The sequence below is a fragment of the Carassius carassius genome, chromosome 41, assembly GCF_963082965.1.
Source record: "Carassius carassius chromosome 41, fCarCar2.1, whole genome shotgun sequence".
NCBI lineage: Eukaryota > Metazoa > Chordata > Actinopteri > Cypriniformes > Cyprinidae > Carassius > Carassius carassius.
Window position 1 is genome coordinate 3,835,779 of NC_081795.1, and position 19,582 is coordinate 3,855,360.

At 36.6% G+C, this 19,582-nt stretch overlaps 1 protein-coding gene across 4 annotated transcripts in view; it reads right to left on the bottom strand.

Moving 5' to 3' along the window:
• LOC132123465 (roundabout homolog 2-like) overlaps positions 1-19,582 on the bottom strand; it is a 380,238-nt gene that overhangs the window by 36,146 nt on the left and 324,510 nt on the right. For all 4 annotated transcript variants that reach the window (XM_059534086.1, XM_059534089.1, XM_059534087.1 and 1 more), the window contains 10 exons: positions 19,292-19,416; positions 17,991-18,162; positions 13,413-13,618; positions 12,301-12,382; positions 11,724-11,889; positions 11,287-11,453; positions 10,636-10,757; positions 8,572-8,803; positions 2,213-2,337; positions 697-868 (listed from right to left, as the gene is read on the bottom strand). In XM_059534086.1, coding sequence (XP_059390069.1) covers positions 697-868; positions 2,213-2,337; positions 8,572-8,803; positions 10,636-10,757; positions 11,287-11,453; positions 11,724-11,889; positions 12,301-12,382; positions 13,413-13,618; positions 17,991-18,162; positions 19,292-19,416 — 1,569 coding nt within the window. The remainder of the gene's footprint in view (positions 1-696; positions 869-2,212; positions 2,338-8,571; positions 8,804-10,635; positions 10,758-11,286; positions 11,454-11,723; positions 11,890-12,300; positions 12,383-13,412; positions 13,619-17,990; positions 18,163-19,291; positions 19,417-19,582) is intronic.

Below are 19,582 nucleotides of genomic sequence, written 5' to 3' on the forward strand. Positions count from 1 at the left end.
CAACTCAACTAGAGCGTTAAAAGCTCATCACCTTGATCTTTAGCTTTACTTCAGTGAACAGAACAGACAAAAACTTAAACACAACATGTTGTATAAATAACACAAAACAGCTTTCACTGCAGATTTCATTTCCTTATTGTGATATTATTTCAACATTCATCAGAAATCATGTAAGATTGGATGGAATTATGTTAGATTATACATATTAATGTTGATATTACGTAACCCCGCCCACATGTCCCACTGTAATTATTTACAATAAAACTAGGGATATTTATTAGAGCTAAAAATATTAAGTTTTTTTATATTCTCTTGTTGCAAAATCAGCCTTTTTTACTTTAAAAGATGGTAGGACCCACATATACACACAAGCTGCAGTCTTGATAAATAGTCTATCAGCCCCTGGCTGTGCGTGAAGATGGATAGTGAGCTTGACATTTGGGAATAAGGGCATGTCACTGGCCAAATCATCACTTATGGGTCAAAACCAGTCACAACCTGCTACAACTCACATAACTCACAGTGTAAACAGCCAAAGATCTTCAGCCCTGACCGTGAGATTTCATTTTGATTTTGGTGACCCCGCCAAAAACCTTTCAGTGAATAGTGAGCTTTTAAGATATTTCGCACCATCACAGATAAAGGGTAGATGCAGTGTGTCAGTAAAGGTTATCGAAACCAAAAGATGTCCCGTACCAATAATGATGGTTTGTGGTTCGCTCTTCACCCCCACCCCTGCACTGGTGCTGGCGGCCACCTCCACTCGGTACTGGACCCCCGCCTGGAGACCCCCCACCACCACTGAGCGGATGGCTGCGTCCACTGTCTTATTTACATGGAAACGGGTCTCGTTCCCTAAACACCAGATCTGAGTGTGAGAGAGAGAGAGCGAGAGAGAGAGAGGGAGAGAGAGAGAGAGAAACAGAGGGAGAGAGAGAGAGAGAAAAAGTTATTTTTAATGATTGGGCCTCATAAACGACAACAATTTTTGTGTAAATTACTCGTAAAACATTTTCTATGCAAATTGTTGCATTCAATTCAGTACAGTTATTTATGTATAAAGAGATTAACATATAATTTATACATAATTTCTGTTCTCCTTGTGTTTCATAAATGAGGCCCATTTTAAACAAAAGTAAATAATGTAAACAGTTTTCTAGTATGCGCTTCTATCCAAAACAACTTCTCGTACAATTATTATTTATAGAGTTTATCCCCTTTCTTTGCCCCATGTGGTACTTAAACCTACAACTTTTTAGTTACTAGTGCAGATTTTACGACATCACCTAACCCAATGTGATATAATAATAGTATAATATAGTATGGTAGTATAGTAATAGTATAGTATAATAATAGTTAAACATTATAATTACAATAATAACATTATATATAGAAAATTTAAATGTTTACATAATATAATATAATATAATATAATATTTTTCCCCAGAATTAAAGGTACAGCTTGTAGGACCTGCCATGAGAGGGCGCATTATCAAAACAATAACAATCGCGTGGTTTGATGACGCTAAGAAGGAGCGTGGAATGATGGGATTTGTTGTCTTCTACCCAACCGCTGACGGCCATCAATCAGAAGAAAAGATAAATCATGGATTTAACGCGAGTTCAACGATTTGTGCGAGTAGATTACATACAAAGTCAATGCAAAGACGCGATAAGACTATGGATCAGACGCGTCCTCGCGCAGGTCTAGAGATTCGGTGCCCCCCCCCATTTGCCGTGTATGCTACATAATACTAATATTGTTGATCGTTATAATAGCATACGTTTTCTGTAAAGATACGAATCAAAACAAATCACCTGTCGAGTAAAACACAAGCGAGATTGGCATCTCTTTCTAGTTGAAGTTTGTCACGAAGCTACTTCCACATTTGTCCACACAATGTTAACATGTGGTTTCTACGTCAGTAAAGGCGGTAACAAAGGGGAACTAACGTCATTGACAGGTGACTGCACTGCCCCGTGTCACTATTTAAAATGGGAATTTTCTCATGATTTACAAGTAGATGAAAACGTTAGAGATATTGTTAGTACTCAGCTGGACAAAATATATAACACTGGCCTAGTTGTTTTTGGATATTTTACTGCAAATATCTTACAAATTGTACCTTTAAGAGTGCAAGTTTATTTGGATTTTTATTGCTCAAGTTGTATGCGATTGTTAATGTCTCTGCTGGAGTCATATGGAATTTACCTTATAATCCTGGATGATGCCGTTCTGATGTTCTGCAGGAGGAGGGTCCCATGAGATACTGATGGATGTGCTGTTCTGATTACCCACTGTGAGGACCGTCACTTGCTGAGGAGGAGCACTGGGTGCTGGGATACAGAGAGGGAAACAGAAACACAGGGTTTAATTTCCATGGCTTCCATGATGTTCCTGTACACCACTGACATTCTAGACTTTCCAGAAAAGATTTGCGGCTGCAGCTGCCTCTGATTGTTTGGCAAGGATTTACGTACATCACTCAACACTCATGCCATGACACACTCTCATTCTGTTTCCTCTGAAAGAGTCTGTTGTAAGTCACTGCATTAGCATTAAGCAGTCGATGTGTGTGTTGAGCTTTAGAACGTAAGACAGGTGGCCACGGGAGCACAAGTTCAATAGATGGGGATTTTCTTCAGCCTGACACTGCTGCTGCTTCACATTTCACTATGATTTCATATCCTGCCTCTGAAAGAAGGGATTTACTCAAAAAAGACATTTACTGAGAGACAATGAGATGGTGACCCATCCGAACAACTCAGCTTTCTAAGCAAATTGCTCTGACAGGCACGTAGGTCGCTCAGCTTGGGGAGGAATGTGAAAAACAGAGGTATTTTCTGAGAGCTGGATGAGGAAGAGTAAAGAATGGAGTGCTGGGTAAACATATTGACATGGATGCATTGAGACCCCAGACCAATGCTTTATTAACTCCATCAGAGCCACTCTGACAGAGACAAGGGAAGGGAATGAAATAGATAATATGGGCCTGTAGTGGAAAACAACATAAAAAAAAACAACAAAAAAATGTTTTTCTCATTTCTGTGGCAAGCCGAGGTGCGGCGAAAGCAGAATACTGACAGCTCAATTACAGCTCTTTCACTTCTCTGCACTCTGACACCCCACGTAAATGGCACATATCCCAAATCTACACTCATCCCTCACACGGGGTAATCCATTTCAACCCCCAAAAGGCACAGATTTTTTTTTTTTAATACTGAATAATAAAATATAATATAATATCTGCACAGTATACATGTATTTTTTTAAGAATTAAGAGTGCAATCTGATTTGGATTTTTACCATAACACTTTAAATATAACTGTAATCATCACACAGAAAAATTTTTTCTTGAATACTGAAAACTACGAATTAAGAGTTTAAGTTTATCTGCATGTTTCCTTAGCACTGTAAATTGTACAGGAATTGATTAAGTAGTAATTGCACAGAACATTCAAATTTTCATTCTTCAACACTAAAAAACAAAATCAATGTAATTTCAGCATGTTGCAGCTGACAAAACCCCTCCTATAACAATGCAGCCAATGTCATTCAAAGTTAATGCTGCAAATCATTTAGGAGCTTATCATTAAGCACATTTGAACCAAACAATACATAATTCTCATTTGGGGAGCGATGGCGCAGGCGATGCTAATAGCGGCATTAGCGGTGTGATATATAGCCAGCGAGGATGTGACCTCTGTTTCACTGCCGCTACAGTAGCCTGCAGGCGAAAGCTGATGAAAAAACACACTTTGTGAAGTTAAACCAAGCTAATACTGAGACCCCGGGTGAGCGGCAGGACTTTGAATGTGAAGAAATGCTACATTGCTTTACTATGCCATTAATCAATGTGTGATAATGACCCTCTGGAAAAAAACTCTCATTGAGAAGCTGATTATTAACCATAAAATGAATTAAAAACACAGAGGAGTTTCTGAAAGGGCCTGTTTCACCTTTTCAACCTCTATCTTCAAAAAAATATGACGTTGCTAAAAGAACATTATTTTGTGTATTTGGTGTAAAAAAAAAAAAAAAAAACATTATTTTCCACAAACATGTACATTATTGGTGCTCCTCTATGCCCCGCCTTTCTGAAACGCGTTGATCTTTGCAAACTTCATTGTTATGAAAAGCGTGGTGTGCTCTGATTGGCCAGGTATCCAGTGCATTGTGATTGGCGGAAATATTATGCCCCTTACCATACTGTGATGCAGTGTCTCGCAACCAATAAAACCCATTACAAACGAGGCATTTGTTGCATCCAGTGGGGGCATAATTACAGATTATAATGACTTATACTAGGGCTGGGCGATATGGAGCAAAAAATATATCTCGATATATTTTGCTATATCTCTATATACGATATATATCTCGATATCTTTACAGGAAAAATAACCCCCCAAAAACTACTGTAAAAACAAATATGACAAATATTACATGTTTAGGGCCCTATGAAATGTTTTATTTTTTTCTTCACCATATGTTTTATTGTTACCTAATTCTGTGTTTAAGCAAGTGTAATTATTTAAATGCATAAAAACAACTTAATTTGTTAAATTTTTTTCTTAAAATAGCCTTATGTGAAATGTTTTTTCCCCTCTGAAATTCTGTGTATTTACATTTTTCTGGTTATCAAATGAAGACATAAAACATTCCTTTAATTTATCTTTTAATTATTGAAAATTAAGCAAACTTTATTTTTTGGTAAACAAAGGGGGATTTACTATTAAAAATAATAAATGGAAGAAATGTTGTGTGATTATTTCTTAAATTATGTTCGTTTCATTTTAATAGTAGTAGGCTTTCTACATTCTGCTGAACAATAAGCTAGTAATAGATTTCTGGCAAATACTTTTATTTTGACAGGTTTGCCTTTACAGTTCTGTGCATGTGATACTACAGTCAATGATGTGATATGACGCTAGTTTTACTCAAATCAAACGGCCAGATGCTCATGAAGTGACTCTCAGTGCAGTTCTGGAGATGTTGTTCATGTGTTCACGTCTTTATTTAGTGAGAGGACAGAAGCTGAAATCACCGGAGCGTCGCGCGCTTCCGGGTGTGTAATAAAACGAAGAAGCGCTTCTGCTCCATTCATTAACACAGACACGCAGAACATGCAGGATTCATATTTAAATAGACTTTTCCGGCTCAATATTTGTAGATATTAGTCCATATCGCGATTTGATGTGAGTGCAATGACCTAATTTTGATAATTCATTTAAAATTTGACAAATTCATGACATTCCACGTTAAACTGTAAATTCCCTTTTTTTTATGACTGGATTCCGCGATTCCATCCGCGTTTTCTGCATCGCGGAAATCATAGGGACCTACAGTAGATATCTGCCTGCTGTTCACCCGACGCCTTAAAAACTATGTATCTCCATATAATGGAGCCAGTTGTCTTTTTTTTTATACTAGTTCTGCAGCCTCCGGGCTGGTTGCGGACGCCGCCATGTTTATGAACACGAGAGGGGAGGGGGAACAAAATCAAGGAGGCGGGGGGCGAGCAGACCACAGCACAGAGAAGACAAACAAGCAAAGTGGCGGAATCAGAATTAAATATAAACAATATATCGATATATACGATATGTAAAAATCCATATCGTGTTTAAAAAATATCTCGATATATTTTAAATATCGAGATATCGCCCACCCTTAACTTATACTGTGCTTTTACGCATTGCATTGCATTGTGCCGCATAAACATAAAACCATGTCAGCATTTGTGATCAGAGAAACAACAAACAGCAAGCGCTACTCTACACTGCTCAAAACTCGCGTTTGAATAGTCAGTGGCAACAATACTACAGCGAGAATAAAAGGTACGCCTTCTTTCTTTGCGTGAACATTTGGGCAGTGTTATGCAAATCTTCCCACACAGTGATGTAGACATGAGGGGGCGTGTTTAAACGAGGCATTCTAGGAGAGTGTGGACAAGCCTTAACTACAAAGAATATCTCTTTGGGTTTGAGACTTTAGTCTTTGCACCCTAGGGATCTTAACTATGAACAAAACATCTTGTAACACTCCAAAGAGAAAGAAAAACTTGAAATTTTATCGCATGACCCCTTATAATAAGATTAAGGAAAATATTTAATATAAAAAATATATACATACATATATATACATATATATGTAGTTTTATTTGCATATATAAATAAATTATTATGTTGATATATGGTTGCAACAAAAATATACATTATATATATATATATATATATATATATATATCGCTAATACCAATTTACAGTTTTATTTTGGTAACAATAATCAAAATTTTCAAAATAAAAAGAAGAAAATATGTCTTATATAAAAGATTATTACATTAATTTTAATACAAATTAAAATAATTGATTTTAATTGAAAATTGAAAAAGTATTTTACATAAAATTATTTAAAAATAATAAAATTCTAAATAAATACATTATAATTTACAATTAAAAATGAATTATTAATATTATTTTTGATATTTACAATTTATCACAGTTTTATTTATTTACAATAATTGCAGCAACTATGGACAGCTGGAAGAGGCTATGTTGGTAAGCGTGCTCAATTTTAATAAGAATTCCCTGCAAAATTTGTCACTTCAGCAGAAGGTCTAAATGAAAACAAAAACACTTTTATTTTTTTGGGAAAGACAAAGTGGGAGAGAAATGGCAAAACAGAAAAGAAATTGATGTGGCGAGCTCTAGAGAGAAGCTATAATTGTCTAATCAGACAATGGCCAATAAATCATCCTCTTCTGTGACTCTGACAAACCTTCTCAACTACAACAGTGGAAAACAAGAAACAAAACAGGGCTATCGCAGCCGTGGGCCCCGTGACGCTCGTCTGCCAGGGGACCCAATGTTTTGTCTTGCTCTGGTAATGGTGATGACATGCAGGTGTAGGGTGTGAAAGCGGTGCAGCGGGGCTTCAGGAGACGGAGCTGGTGTGTGTGGAGAAGATACGGCTCTCTGCGGACACTCTGGGTAACAAATGAGCCTGTCATTGCGCTCAGACTTTAATCAGCAAACCTTCTGTGCTTGTGTGAGTGTGTGTGAATTTATGTCTTGAGAGTTCCATATGCCGTTTAAACTATTCTCAAAATGTTTTTTTTTTTCAAGATTTATGTGTGGTAGCAGCCATCGCTCACACCTGGAAAAAACATCTCAAAGCACTGCAGTGAATCCTGGAAGGTGGTCAGCATTTAAGTAACAACCTGCTTGTCTAAAACCACAATTACATTACGATATGTCCTGGGTTCAGTTTTGGCAGGGTCCAAAAAGTTTAACTTACAAGCACCAAACTAAGAGTAAAATGTAGCTTTCATGGGTGAAATAAATAAATAAATAAATAAATAAATAATATAACATGTAATTACATTCAATAATTGTTACAAATTTATTTATTATTTGTTACATCAAATTAAAAAAAAAAAATAAAAAAATAATGTATTTTTATTTGCATTTAAAACATTTAAATTAATTTTACTTAAAATAACTTTAAAATAAAAATAGTATTATATAAATAATACATATTATATAATAAAGGATTATATTTAATTTACAGTTAAAAAAATAATTCTAAATTTATTTAATTTTCTAGATTGCATAAATCATATTTATTTATTAAAAAAAAAAAAAAAAAAAAATATATATATATATATATATATATATATATATATATATATATATATATATATATATATATATATATATATATATTGGTAATTTTTCTATATGTAAAAAGTTAATTTCGAAGGCTAGGTATGGACTGGTGGTTGACCAAATGAAATACAGAAACCAATGAGCTTGTATAAATCTGGCTCTATGGCGGACAAAGTCTTTTTTAGTCAGCTGGGATTGATGGGAACACATTCAGTGAAACCCATGCTTATTTTAGTGTCCCGTCAGCCATACACACACACTACCAACAACAAAGAAAAGGTCAAATCCTTTGCCAAAACGATAGTGTCTTTCCTCTGAGCCCCGTCAGGGATAGAGACAAGCTTACTACAGTGCTGTGGAAAGCAGGCCAGTATCGCTTACTACAGTATTTTTTATGACATTGGCCTAAGGGTGGATTATGTATCACTGGCCCAAATTGCTGTGGACTTAGAGCAAGCTGGAAAGAATCTGCAAGAGATCCATCTCTTGGGCTTATGTCTGCATTTGTGTCTCTTAGTATCTGTGACTTGTACGATTCAGAAGCATAAGACATCGACAAATTGACTACAAACTCTCTGACTTTAAAGTCAAAATGAAACAGAATTCGCAAACACATTTTACTTCCATAATGTGATTTGAAACAGAATATTCTTTTAAAAAATATCAAGATACATACATCAGGCTATTGATTGTATATATAAAAAAAAATACTACAAAAGTAGCCAAAAACAATGCCTAAAAAGCTGTTTTTCTAACCTGTATGATTCATGCCAATGTGCATCACTAAGGTGATGTTCTTTTATTTAAATGAAAGGTTGCAGAGATCAATTATTTATTTAATAAGCAAGTAAATGTGGTCCATGATTTCACATCTCCTGTATCAGTTCAAAGAATCAAACATTGTACCTTCCTCTGTTGTTCTTGCCGTTCGGGACTCGCTGTCCATGCCCTGGAACTCGTTGAAGTACGGACGGACTTTGATCTCGTAGACGATGCCTTTCTTCAGAGCCGAGAGCACCATGCTCCTCTCAGAGGGGACCTTCACATCCTGGCTCTGCCAGGCTCCAGGGGAGGACAGCCCTGACATCTGCCTATACAAAACCCTGTAGCCCTGGATGAACTGAGACTGCCGGTCAACCTGAAGGGGAAAGATGGTTCAAACTTAAAAAAAAAAAAAAAAAAACTGCAACAGAGTGTGAACAATAATTGAAAAAGGAGAAACTCTGCTTAAAAGACCTAGCTTTGGATGCCGCATTAGGTGTCTTAACTAGCTTAACCAGCAGTGCTTTCGTGGTAAAACAACTTAAACAGAAAAGCTGGTTGACGAGCTTCTACAGATATATTGGTCCATCAACTAGACCAGCACCAAACTATCAGTAACCAGCTTGGACCATCATGGACCACCTTAACAAGTATTTACATATAACAACAAGTTCAGCCAATCAAATCCCTTTGATAAAAATGCTCTACTTGAGTCATATGTACGTACAACCTTGACAAACTGTAAATAAAACATCAATAACAGCAATCACGCAAGATGTAACTGCTTCGAACAAACATGTTGTGAAAAAATGTTCAGCTGCGAAGAAATAAACACATATGTACAAGTATATACAAACGCGCACAAAAACAAAATCAACATTGAACGTGTCAACATAAGGATCAAAGAAGAAAAGCATTCTCAAATCAACAAAAAAGTAAACAAGACACTTCATTCGCCGAAAGCCTCATTCTGTTTTTAGTTTGGCGAAGAAAAGTTGTATTTACAGAGCGAAGGAGTGTGCACAACTCACAGTAATGTCTTTCTGACAGAACGGATATTAAATATCTGCTTTTCCTCCCGACACATGGAGTAAATCAGCCCAATGGACATCCTTCCTATGCTTTTTACCTTTCATTAATTGAAAGATTCAGGGTCGTAAAAGCTTTCTTGACACCACCTACATTTACCATGAGAGTGCTGCTGTATCCAGGGGCCGTGTAGGCCGATGATTTATGGATTATTCATATGAGAAAAATACCTCTGAAACAGTCTATCCCCCATTTAGGCTGAACAGACAGGCGCTTATATTTGTCTCTGTAATGATTGTTGATGGCAATCATTAATATACCACAGGAGAGTGCTTACATACTAATACGACAAAGCCATAGCTGTAAAATCTCCATTTTAATGCAATCCAACACACAGTAAATACTTTTAGAGTGTTTATATCAATGCTGGAAGACTGCATTGGGAAACGGGAACAAAAAATAAGACAAGTAACAGAGTTAACTTGGTTGGATATCAAATAATATACAGTACTGTACATACCGTAAAAGTTTAAATATTATACAGCCAATAATCTGTGCCAAATAGCCTTATTCTGTATAGAGATGATGTTTATTCAAAACTATTAAGTAAATTTAGTTCAAAATAATCAAATACTATAGATACTATAAAATAGCTCATGTCATTCCAAACCTTTCAAAATAACTTTTATAATTTTTTTTGTAAATATTGTAAAAAATAATGAATAAATAATTATATACATACATAAATAATAGCTTTTTTATTTTTTTTTTGGTATATTTTGTCCATATAATTAAAGTCAGTGAGGTCCAGTGATGTTTAGGACCATTCTATAGATAAAAAACATTCTTCAAAATATATTTTTTTGTGTTCTATATAATAAAGTACAGTTTGGAACAACACAAGGTTTAATAAATGATGATACAATTTTTATTTCTGGGTGAAAAATACTTTTAATACTGCATGATGTTCTTGAACCTCAGTCCAATCACAGTTTAGATGCTAAAACTTCAGTCCAGTCACGGTACCTGTACAATAACCTCTGTCCAACAGCAAGTCATGTTCTGTGGCCATTGTCTAATCATAGTTTATGTGTCAAAACAGCGCAATTTCCAGACTACAATATCTCTCCAAACACAGTTAACATGCTAAAAGCGCTGTCCAATCATAGAGTGCCTTACCGTCCATGTGACCTGTATGGTGGTGGGGCTGAGGACCACAGGGTTGTGTAGCCGCACAATAACCTCACCCAACTCCTTCTGCACGTGTCTGTGATCCACTCCCTGAGCTGGAGGACTTACATCTGTAAAGAGAGACACAGAGGACAATGGCATTACCTCTTCTAGTGCACGGACAATGCTAAATTACTGGTCAGTACAGGATAATTCCTTAAATACAATATAATCCCCTAAAAGAGCGATGAGGAGCCGCAAACAGAACAACTTCAACCCTACCTGTGAGGTTACATCCACCCCAGGGTCTCAGAATCAGTCACCCCTAATGAACATACGGAAGACTCTGTGGCACTTTAATCAAATCTTTTTCCAGTCGAAGTTGGTCCTTTATTCTCCTCGTAATGATCATTAAGGTACCAGCCAGGTCACTAACTCAATTATACACTCCAAAAGAGGATGATGTTTGTTCTACATTATACTCTGTCTCTGAATCTAATTAGTGTATGGGACCCTTAGACCCTGTAGTATATAGACTAGATCTCGTTCTCTGTGAGCAACAGCTAGGATTTAACTGGAAGCTGTTGACACAGACACCATTCACTTAGGTTTCTTACTCAGACTACATACATAATTACAGACAGAGTTTCTGTGAAATACCTTGAGTGCGGACGGGTTCGGAGATGGGGCTCGGGTCACTCAGGCCTTGGATGTTGACTGCTCGCACCATGAACAAGTAGATGGTGTTGGGGCGAAGACCCTTGATAGTGTACTGCGTGGTCTTGACATGATCGGCCACAGTCTGCCAGCTGTTGCTCACCGATTGGCTGCATGCAAATGAGGTAGAGTGATGTAAGAGTCTGAAATGTCTTAAAAGACTTTAGTCAGACCGGATGCAATATACAAGGACCATTCAATGTCCATTCAAAACATTGTACCAGCTTGAGAATGAAGGTCGCAAGATGTTTTTTGAATACTTTGGATGTTAGAAATGTGTATAAAGACATATTTCAATCTAACTTAAGTACTTGACAGGAAAATTAACTAATTTATTGTACAATTCAAAAACAGAAAAGACACTTGAAGTAAATTCATACCTGAAAGCCTCAATAACATATGACGAGATGGGTGACGCTCCAGGAAGGCCAGGCTGCCAGGACAGTGACACACTGTTTTTAGTGACGTCGGTGACCTGAGGTTTGGAAGGAGGACCTGGGAGCTCATTCTCATCCCGGTCTTTAACTATAACAAGACTTCCAGACTCTAAAGAGAGGAATTATATAAGAACATTGAGAAGTCAAACTGTTTCTGGAAGAATAGCGCTACTTAAAAATCACATAAACTCTTCTTTAAAGGTTCTTATCAATGGTTCTATTAAGAACATCTATAAACTCTTGTCACAGGACAAACGGTTCTTTTATAATGAAATGGGTTCACTAAATGGTTCTTCGGGGAGCCTGAAATGGTTCTTCAGTTGCATTATTATGAAAACACTTCCAACTTATATTTTTTAACTTTTTTGAACATGAAAGTTTATTCACAACCTTTAACATCCATGGAAATTATCTTTATCTTTATACTGGAAAAAGTTTATTTCTATGTGTATATTTCTTATTAAATTATTCTTTACATTAAGAAAAAATGTGAAACGTTTGTGAAGTTGCACATAAGTACCTTTGACTTCCAAGAAAGCACTCCAAGATGTTTCCCCACTAGAACTTGCTGCCACACAAGTATAGATACCAGAATCAGAGAGCTGAAAAACAGAAAAAAACATGCATTGATCTTTACAGTACATCTTCAGATACTGTGAATTCACTAAACGGCTAATCAATTAGACTCATGGCAAGTCCATGCTTCCGATCCTAAAGAGTTTGGATAAAGCACTGACACTAATATGGAAGATATATTCTATTTTCTGCACCCTTCAGCCAGCTTTCATCCTTGCTGGCAGATTCACAAACCAACCCACTAACCGCAGTGAGAGTTAGGCTAATTCATTTAAAGGGGTAGTCGCTGAAACCCTCTGGACCATTGACAGCTGGCGAATAATCCCCCCTCTCTACCTTTCCGGGACGATCTCCCTGTTGTTTGTTGCCTTTCATCAGGGTGCCTCGCCTCCATTTATTAGATAAAATGTCAGAGTTGGGCAGCACTGTCATATATAATGGCTATTCCATCCCGAGCTGACGGGGAGGGCTTGGGGACTTTAAATTCAATATGGCCCTAAAGTGTGTGTGTGCAAATGTGTGTGCAGCTGGATCCCATCCAGGCTTCCATAAATGATTCTTGGGAGAGCTGTCGTATCCCTAAGTTATAGTATCGAACAATTTACCACAATCAATATTTCCAATTCATCCCCGTAATGCAATATGATTCCCTCTGCCCATCTCTGTTATGTCTTACCGATATCTGATTGAATTCTGCTAAGCTTATAAGACGTTGAAGACGTTTCTGACAGATGGTAGTCACACAAACACACATACGGTCTTAGAAATACACAATAACAGATACACATCTGGACATTCAGTGATGTATTGGTGACTATATCAGTGCTGGCTAATATTAAAACTGGTCTAATTTGGTCCATGTTGAAAGTTGATGATATATGATGGATGCACTTTTTCTATGCCAATTCAACGTGCAAATAAATAAATAAGAGACCATTTTTATAAAAATGTATTCATTCATTCATTCCATATGGATGCATCCCAAATTTATACATTGATTACAAAAAATAAATAAATAAATAAAAATAAATGAAATAAATAATAGTTTAGGCTCACCCGCAAACCCTTGATCTGCAGGCTGCCGAGGTCCTGCAGGGACATGCGAGGGTCTTTGCCCAGCAGACTGACCCCATCCTTCAGCCAGCTGATGGTTGGGACCGGTTCTCCAGACGCATGGCACCTCAGAAGAGCCACACTGTCTACACCCAGAGTCTGGTTAGCTGGACCCTGCCGGATGATGGGGGGAGGACGATCGCTCAACACTAAACAAGAGAGAGAAAGAGAGAGGAATTAAGCCTACATGCAGTTATTACTGTTTTAGAAGAGATGCATCCCAATTTGTATCCTTGGCTAGTGATGAAGAAAAATAAGCTTCAGATTCAGCTTTAACTTTATCAACATTTTTCAACTGATGAATGAAAAAAGAGAACTGTCACAAGCACTTCTCCCATTGCACAGAAGAAATATGAGTGTGAATACATACTACGAAAAGTACACCACCAACTTTCAATGTACTATCAATAATTCATTACCTTTATATAGCGCTTTTCTGCCTTTTCTAAACACTCAGAGTGGTCTACATTGTGAGGGGACTATTATCTGAATCACACTAATCACACTATTTATCGGATAGCAAATACAGACAACAGAGAGGAGGCAGGAAATAATTAGGAAAAGAGAGCGAGAAAGTGTTCGGAAAACAACTGAAACATTTCCTGTGTGAGTGCAGTGACTCAACTTGTCTGGAGCCCATGTGCTAATAACTAGACCATGGCTCTGAATTAGTTCCTGATTTTACTACTGAAATGGAAACACTGGAAATTGGTAGCAATTAGCATGAATGTCCATCTAGAATAATTTATTCTCCACAGATTATAACATCATGACATTAGCAGGCCTCCTTCTTACATCATTCGTTGCTTTAGCACAGGACAGCATTCATGTTTGTCATTAAAAGTTTCTGAAGTGTCCCGTGTGGCACAGGAAGCAGGATGAAGCCATGATTGCCTTATTCTTGGACATATCAGGGTTATATGCACATTTTGCGGTCACACCACAGGGCAGCGTCTACCCCCCAAGCATTCTGGGAAGAACTGGGAGAAATGCTGAGTCTTGGTTTCTAGCTCACTGATGTGGCAGTGAGGAGGTTTTGTAGCTTCCAGTTAGTGCTTGAAATCCTTCATTTAGGAACCAGACTCAGAGTAAAATTTCATGTTTTACTATATATCCGACTATCAGTGGCAGTGTGGTCGTTTAAATATCTCATGCTGGTTATGAGAATGTCCCCTCATAAACTGCTTCTCAAAACATGAACCCACCGTCCTAGAGCTCACAGATTTTTAGGATTTTTTTTTTTTTTTGTGACATTTATAATGACGTGTTCATGAATAGATTTCCATCTATTTTCATCTCATTGTGAAGATACTTTTTTTTTTTTTTACTGCTTACAGTAGAGGAACATCTGTGAAATTTTAAGGAGCAAATATAATTATGGCAAAATTGTAATTATAAAATGTGAACCATGGCTTATTGGGGCCTATTGCTTTAGTAAAAACACTGCATTGTCATTGGCAACAGAAAGTAAGTAAATAAAAAAACAAACAAACAAATTAAGATTTTCAATTGTTTGAATTGAATTGTTTAAAAACAGAGTTTATTTATTTATTTTGTGTTGTTAAAATACTCAAAATACGTCATTGAAAAACAAACAAACGAATAAATAATTATGAAAAGTATTTTTGCAACTATTAAAAATGTGAATAAATAAAATGTATATTACAAGATAAGGAATTATAAATGTAATAAAAAATATATAAATTAATTAATTAAGATTACATCTCACACAGGTCTATTGATGTGTTCTGATGTTAATTCACATATATTATTATTGTGCTTTAGACAATATGGACTGTTTTAAAGCAGCTTCACTCTAATAAACAAGAAAATAATAGTAATAAGTTCTTCAGTTGTGAAACAAAAAAAATATCTCTAAAAAGACTTTTTTCAGTTATTCAGCACAGATTAGTTTTATGATGATTCAATATAGTTCAGTAACAGTGTGAATGCTGCAAAGTTAATTAGTTATGACACAAACTTGATTCAATAGTATTAATAGTAATATTAGTGCAAAGTTAATCAAATTATGAAACAAGCTTCATTCAGCTATAAGCTGCTTTAAAGGTGGCAATAGTGTCATTATTCAGCTCAAATCATTTCACTCCTGATTTAATTTAGTTCATTAACAGTGTTGGTGTAGCAGGATTCATCATTTATAAAACACATTTGATTCAGCTATAAAGAAGCAAATATAAATGTACACATGTGCATCAAATGCCCCTTGAGAAGCGCCAACCATTCATTTCTTCGACTAATATTAATACGATAATCACAGCCATATCCTGTCCCCTGCCCCTCTGAGGACACATTAATTAACAGGTGTGAATTAATGACCAAAAATATGGTGGGCGCTAATTAGAGACTGCACCTCTAACCCTTAAATACAGCTCTAGATGCAGTCTTCTTCTATTCTCAGCTGCGTTACTATTTGTCTCACTCTGTATAAATAATGGTATTTATATTGTCCAAATCTCCATCAGAATGCCTCATTTGGGCTCGGGGATGAAGAGTTGCCATCCTAATTCATCAATGTGGATTACTCCGCTTCAAGGTTAAACCCCAGAGTGCTTTGCAGGCACATCCATCAGGCCGGCATAAACCCCAGTGATGCATGTGTGGACAGATAGAGACTGATGAGGCATAATGGCTGTATTTGGATTAAAGCTGCATCCTCTGTACTGAATAAGTCTTTAGTGTTGCACTGTTGCATTTGAACTTGACTAGACTGCAGCTGTTTCAAATCAGCCCAATCTCATCCCTGCTGAAAGGACACATTATATTAATGAGCATTTTCTAAAGAATGAATGAATGAATCTATATTTTTTGCAAAACTTTTCAGAAAGTATATTTGTCTTTTTATGTGCAAGTGCTCTGCAATATAAAATTAAATCATTAAATACATATGAATCTGAGTAACTAACTGACTGACTAATTAACTAAATAATTAGTCTAGTTATTAACAGAAAAAAAGTGCATTGACTTAGTCATATGTGTGTTGACATGACATGATTCATCTGACGGGACAGTTTTAGACCACGTGAAGGCCTTGGTGCCGTCTGGCAGCAGCCATTTTTCATCAAATCTCTCCCTGAACCTGTCCAGCTCTCTCTGCCACCTCAACAGCCAATAAATCACACTCTTCCTCCAGCGCAGGCGTGGCCGTGACCCTCTTCCTCTTTCATTCCTGTCATCCTCCACAACATCTCACACACACTCTGTGTGCAAAAAGCGTTTATGAGAGTCTAGATCATACGAGCTTTCTAAGACAAAATCACTTAATTTTTATGCTTTGCAATCAACTGTAACAGCCATCACCTTGAAATAATGACATTATACTGTTAGACTGAAGATGTAGTTGAAAGGTTCCTACACAATGACTTCCTTTATTAAAAAACAAACAAAAAAAATCTTTCTTACAACCCAAGACATACTTTGTTGCTAATGTAATTTTGCCATGATCAGTATCTGAGGTTTTCAAGGACTGCTGTTTTCATTCCCTTTTCGAGCTGAAATTAAGTTTTCCTCCTGTCAAGAGAAGTTCACAGAGAAGTGCTTCTGTAATATTCAAACGGGTCGTCAGGCTTGCTGTTCAATTCAGAATCAATGCAGAGCTCAAGGCCACATTCCGTTTCAGCTCTTAATGTGGATCCAGCAGCAACAGAAGCGGTTTTCATATGACATTTATCTTTCTGCCAGTACTTTTGTATGGGGTACTGAGGCCTTCATTTGTGTCGGGTGTGAAAAATGTAGGCTGACATATGAATGAGGGAAAATGAAAGAGTGGTGAAAAGAGAGCGGCGGTGAGTGATAAAGAGCGAAATAATGAAAATAGAGGCTTAACCGAAGTCAGTTAAAACGTAAAAATAGAATTCAAAAATATATATAATTATTATAATTATTATTTATAATATTTATAATTTATAATATTTATAATATTACTTATAATTATTTAATTTATCATAGTATTTAAAAACTTCTGTAGAATGCCAATTCAAATAAAATAAAATATTTATTTATAAAAATCAGGGGTGGAGGGAAAGGGGGACTTTTGAAACCTTCCTAAATTTATTATTATTATATAATATATTTATAATTTTATATTTTGTAACAAATATCACTAATAAAAACGCAATTTGTAAAATAATAAAATATAAAATAAAATGCAATTTAATTCTAATGATTTAAATTAATTAAACTATAATTAATCAGGACTGTTTCAAAAATTACTGAATAATGAAAAAATATAAAAATATTAGCGGATATGTTTGTTATTTGCTTTTTTTATCAAAAAATGTTTATACTGTATTTAAAAAAAAAAAAAAAACACCAACAAAAAAAAACACATGACAAATAGTTCAGTTTGTGGCAGCTGCAGGAGGATATTTTGAAAGGAACTGAACTGATTAAAAAAAAAAATTCCTGAAACTAAAAACAAAGACACAGAATGAAACCCCAGCTAGGTTAGAACTATCCACATTCCCAAAGCCCTGTTGTGGTCCGATCCACCCCAGTGCTTACCGTCTGTGACCTCAAGCTGTGCTTTGGCCAGGATGCTGCCTGCCACCGTCAAGGCCTGGCAGATATAGTATCCCGTATCTGCCCGCTGGACCGCTGTGATGGTCAGATCTCCACTGGGCGACACTGAGAACCGACTGTTGGGCTGCTGCGGTTGATTTGGAAACAGGAGGTTCTACACAAAGAATAAGGATTTCCAGAGAAAATTTGCTACCTGAAACCCATTGTTCTATGAATACAAACACACCAGGAAATATATTTTTTTGCATTAGAGGGGGGTAAATTATCTTCTGTATAATCAGCTATTAAAATTCTGAAAGGAATTATGGTAGCATTACTTTAAATTGTGCAATGCACTGGCACACAGCAGATACAGCTTTTGCTAACAGTATGCTAACCCTGACTGTGCATATCTATCACTGTGTGTATCCATTGTGTACAAATGACTCCAGTAATTGCTTTGGGCTGAATAGTTTACCCACTCTGGATGTTGTATTTGAAATTAAATCTGTTGGAAAGGGAGGAGGTCAGGTGATTCGTAGTTAATTCACCACCAGCGGCCGGTTTAGACTGTTCGCTAATTACGGCAGATAACAAGCTGGGCTCATTAATGGCCGTCACTGACCGAACCCTTATATTTACCTCAGATTTTATATCCTTGAAATCCCTCTACTCTTCCTTTCATTTTCTCTCTCTCTCTCTTTTGATTTCTGAGTCCTCATAGCTGACCGTCAGAAACCGAAAGGCATTAGCTGGATTCAATTACACCTAATGACTTTAATGCTCCAAATTATGCTCCAAATGAAGGTTTTTTTTTTCTTTCACTCTTTTTTTAATTAGCCTCTCACACATGATAGATGTTGGGTCCATTATCCTCAAGTGTGACTGAGAGGCTTCTCTCAATGCTAATGACTCAATAACTGCTTTAATTTTGCTTTTTTACAAATACCTTCATATCTTACTTAAGAGAGGAATGGTAGGACAGAAAATGTAATAGAACATTTTATATTGTATTTAATATTGGGATTAAGAATCAAATCCTCCAGTATTTCCAAATTGTATTACTTTTATAGGAATTTTTAACTAGCTCACCATTCTAAAGCTCACCGCTACAATGCTAGCATGCTCTGGTTGCCAGTTTTACTATTAGTAATGTCTTTTGGGTGGATGCTAGGTGACCCACCCCTAGATATAACTTGTATCGCTTCTTCAATATAAGTCTAAGGGATTTATGCTAAGCACTAGCCTAATGCTTTCGCAAAAATAAAAGTAGGTTAAAAAAAAGAAGTTGTTTGGTCTCTTACCTGACTTCCTTCTTTCTGCCAGAAGACCGCTGGCTGTGGGTTACCTTTGGTCTCACAGGGGAAACTGGCAGTCCGTCCCTGCGCCACAATCTGATCCCGCGGCCTGATCACGAACTGCGGTGCGGCTAAGTCAAGAACCAAAGACATAATCATTACACCATACCCTTAGACACAAACACACACTGACACATACACGCTGGTCTCTGGCAGTCAGTGGGAACGTCAGGCATCCACAGGCATTGACTGCCGAGGTTACTGAGACAGAGCTTCCATGCATCAGCCCATTTCCAA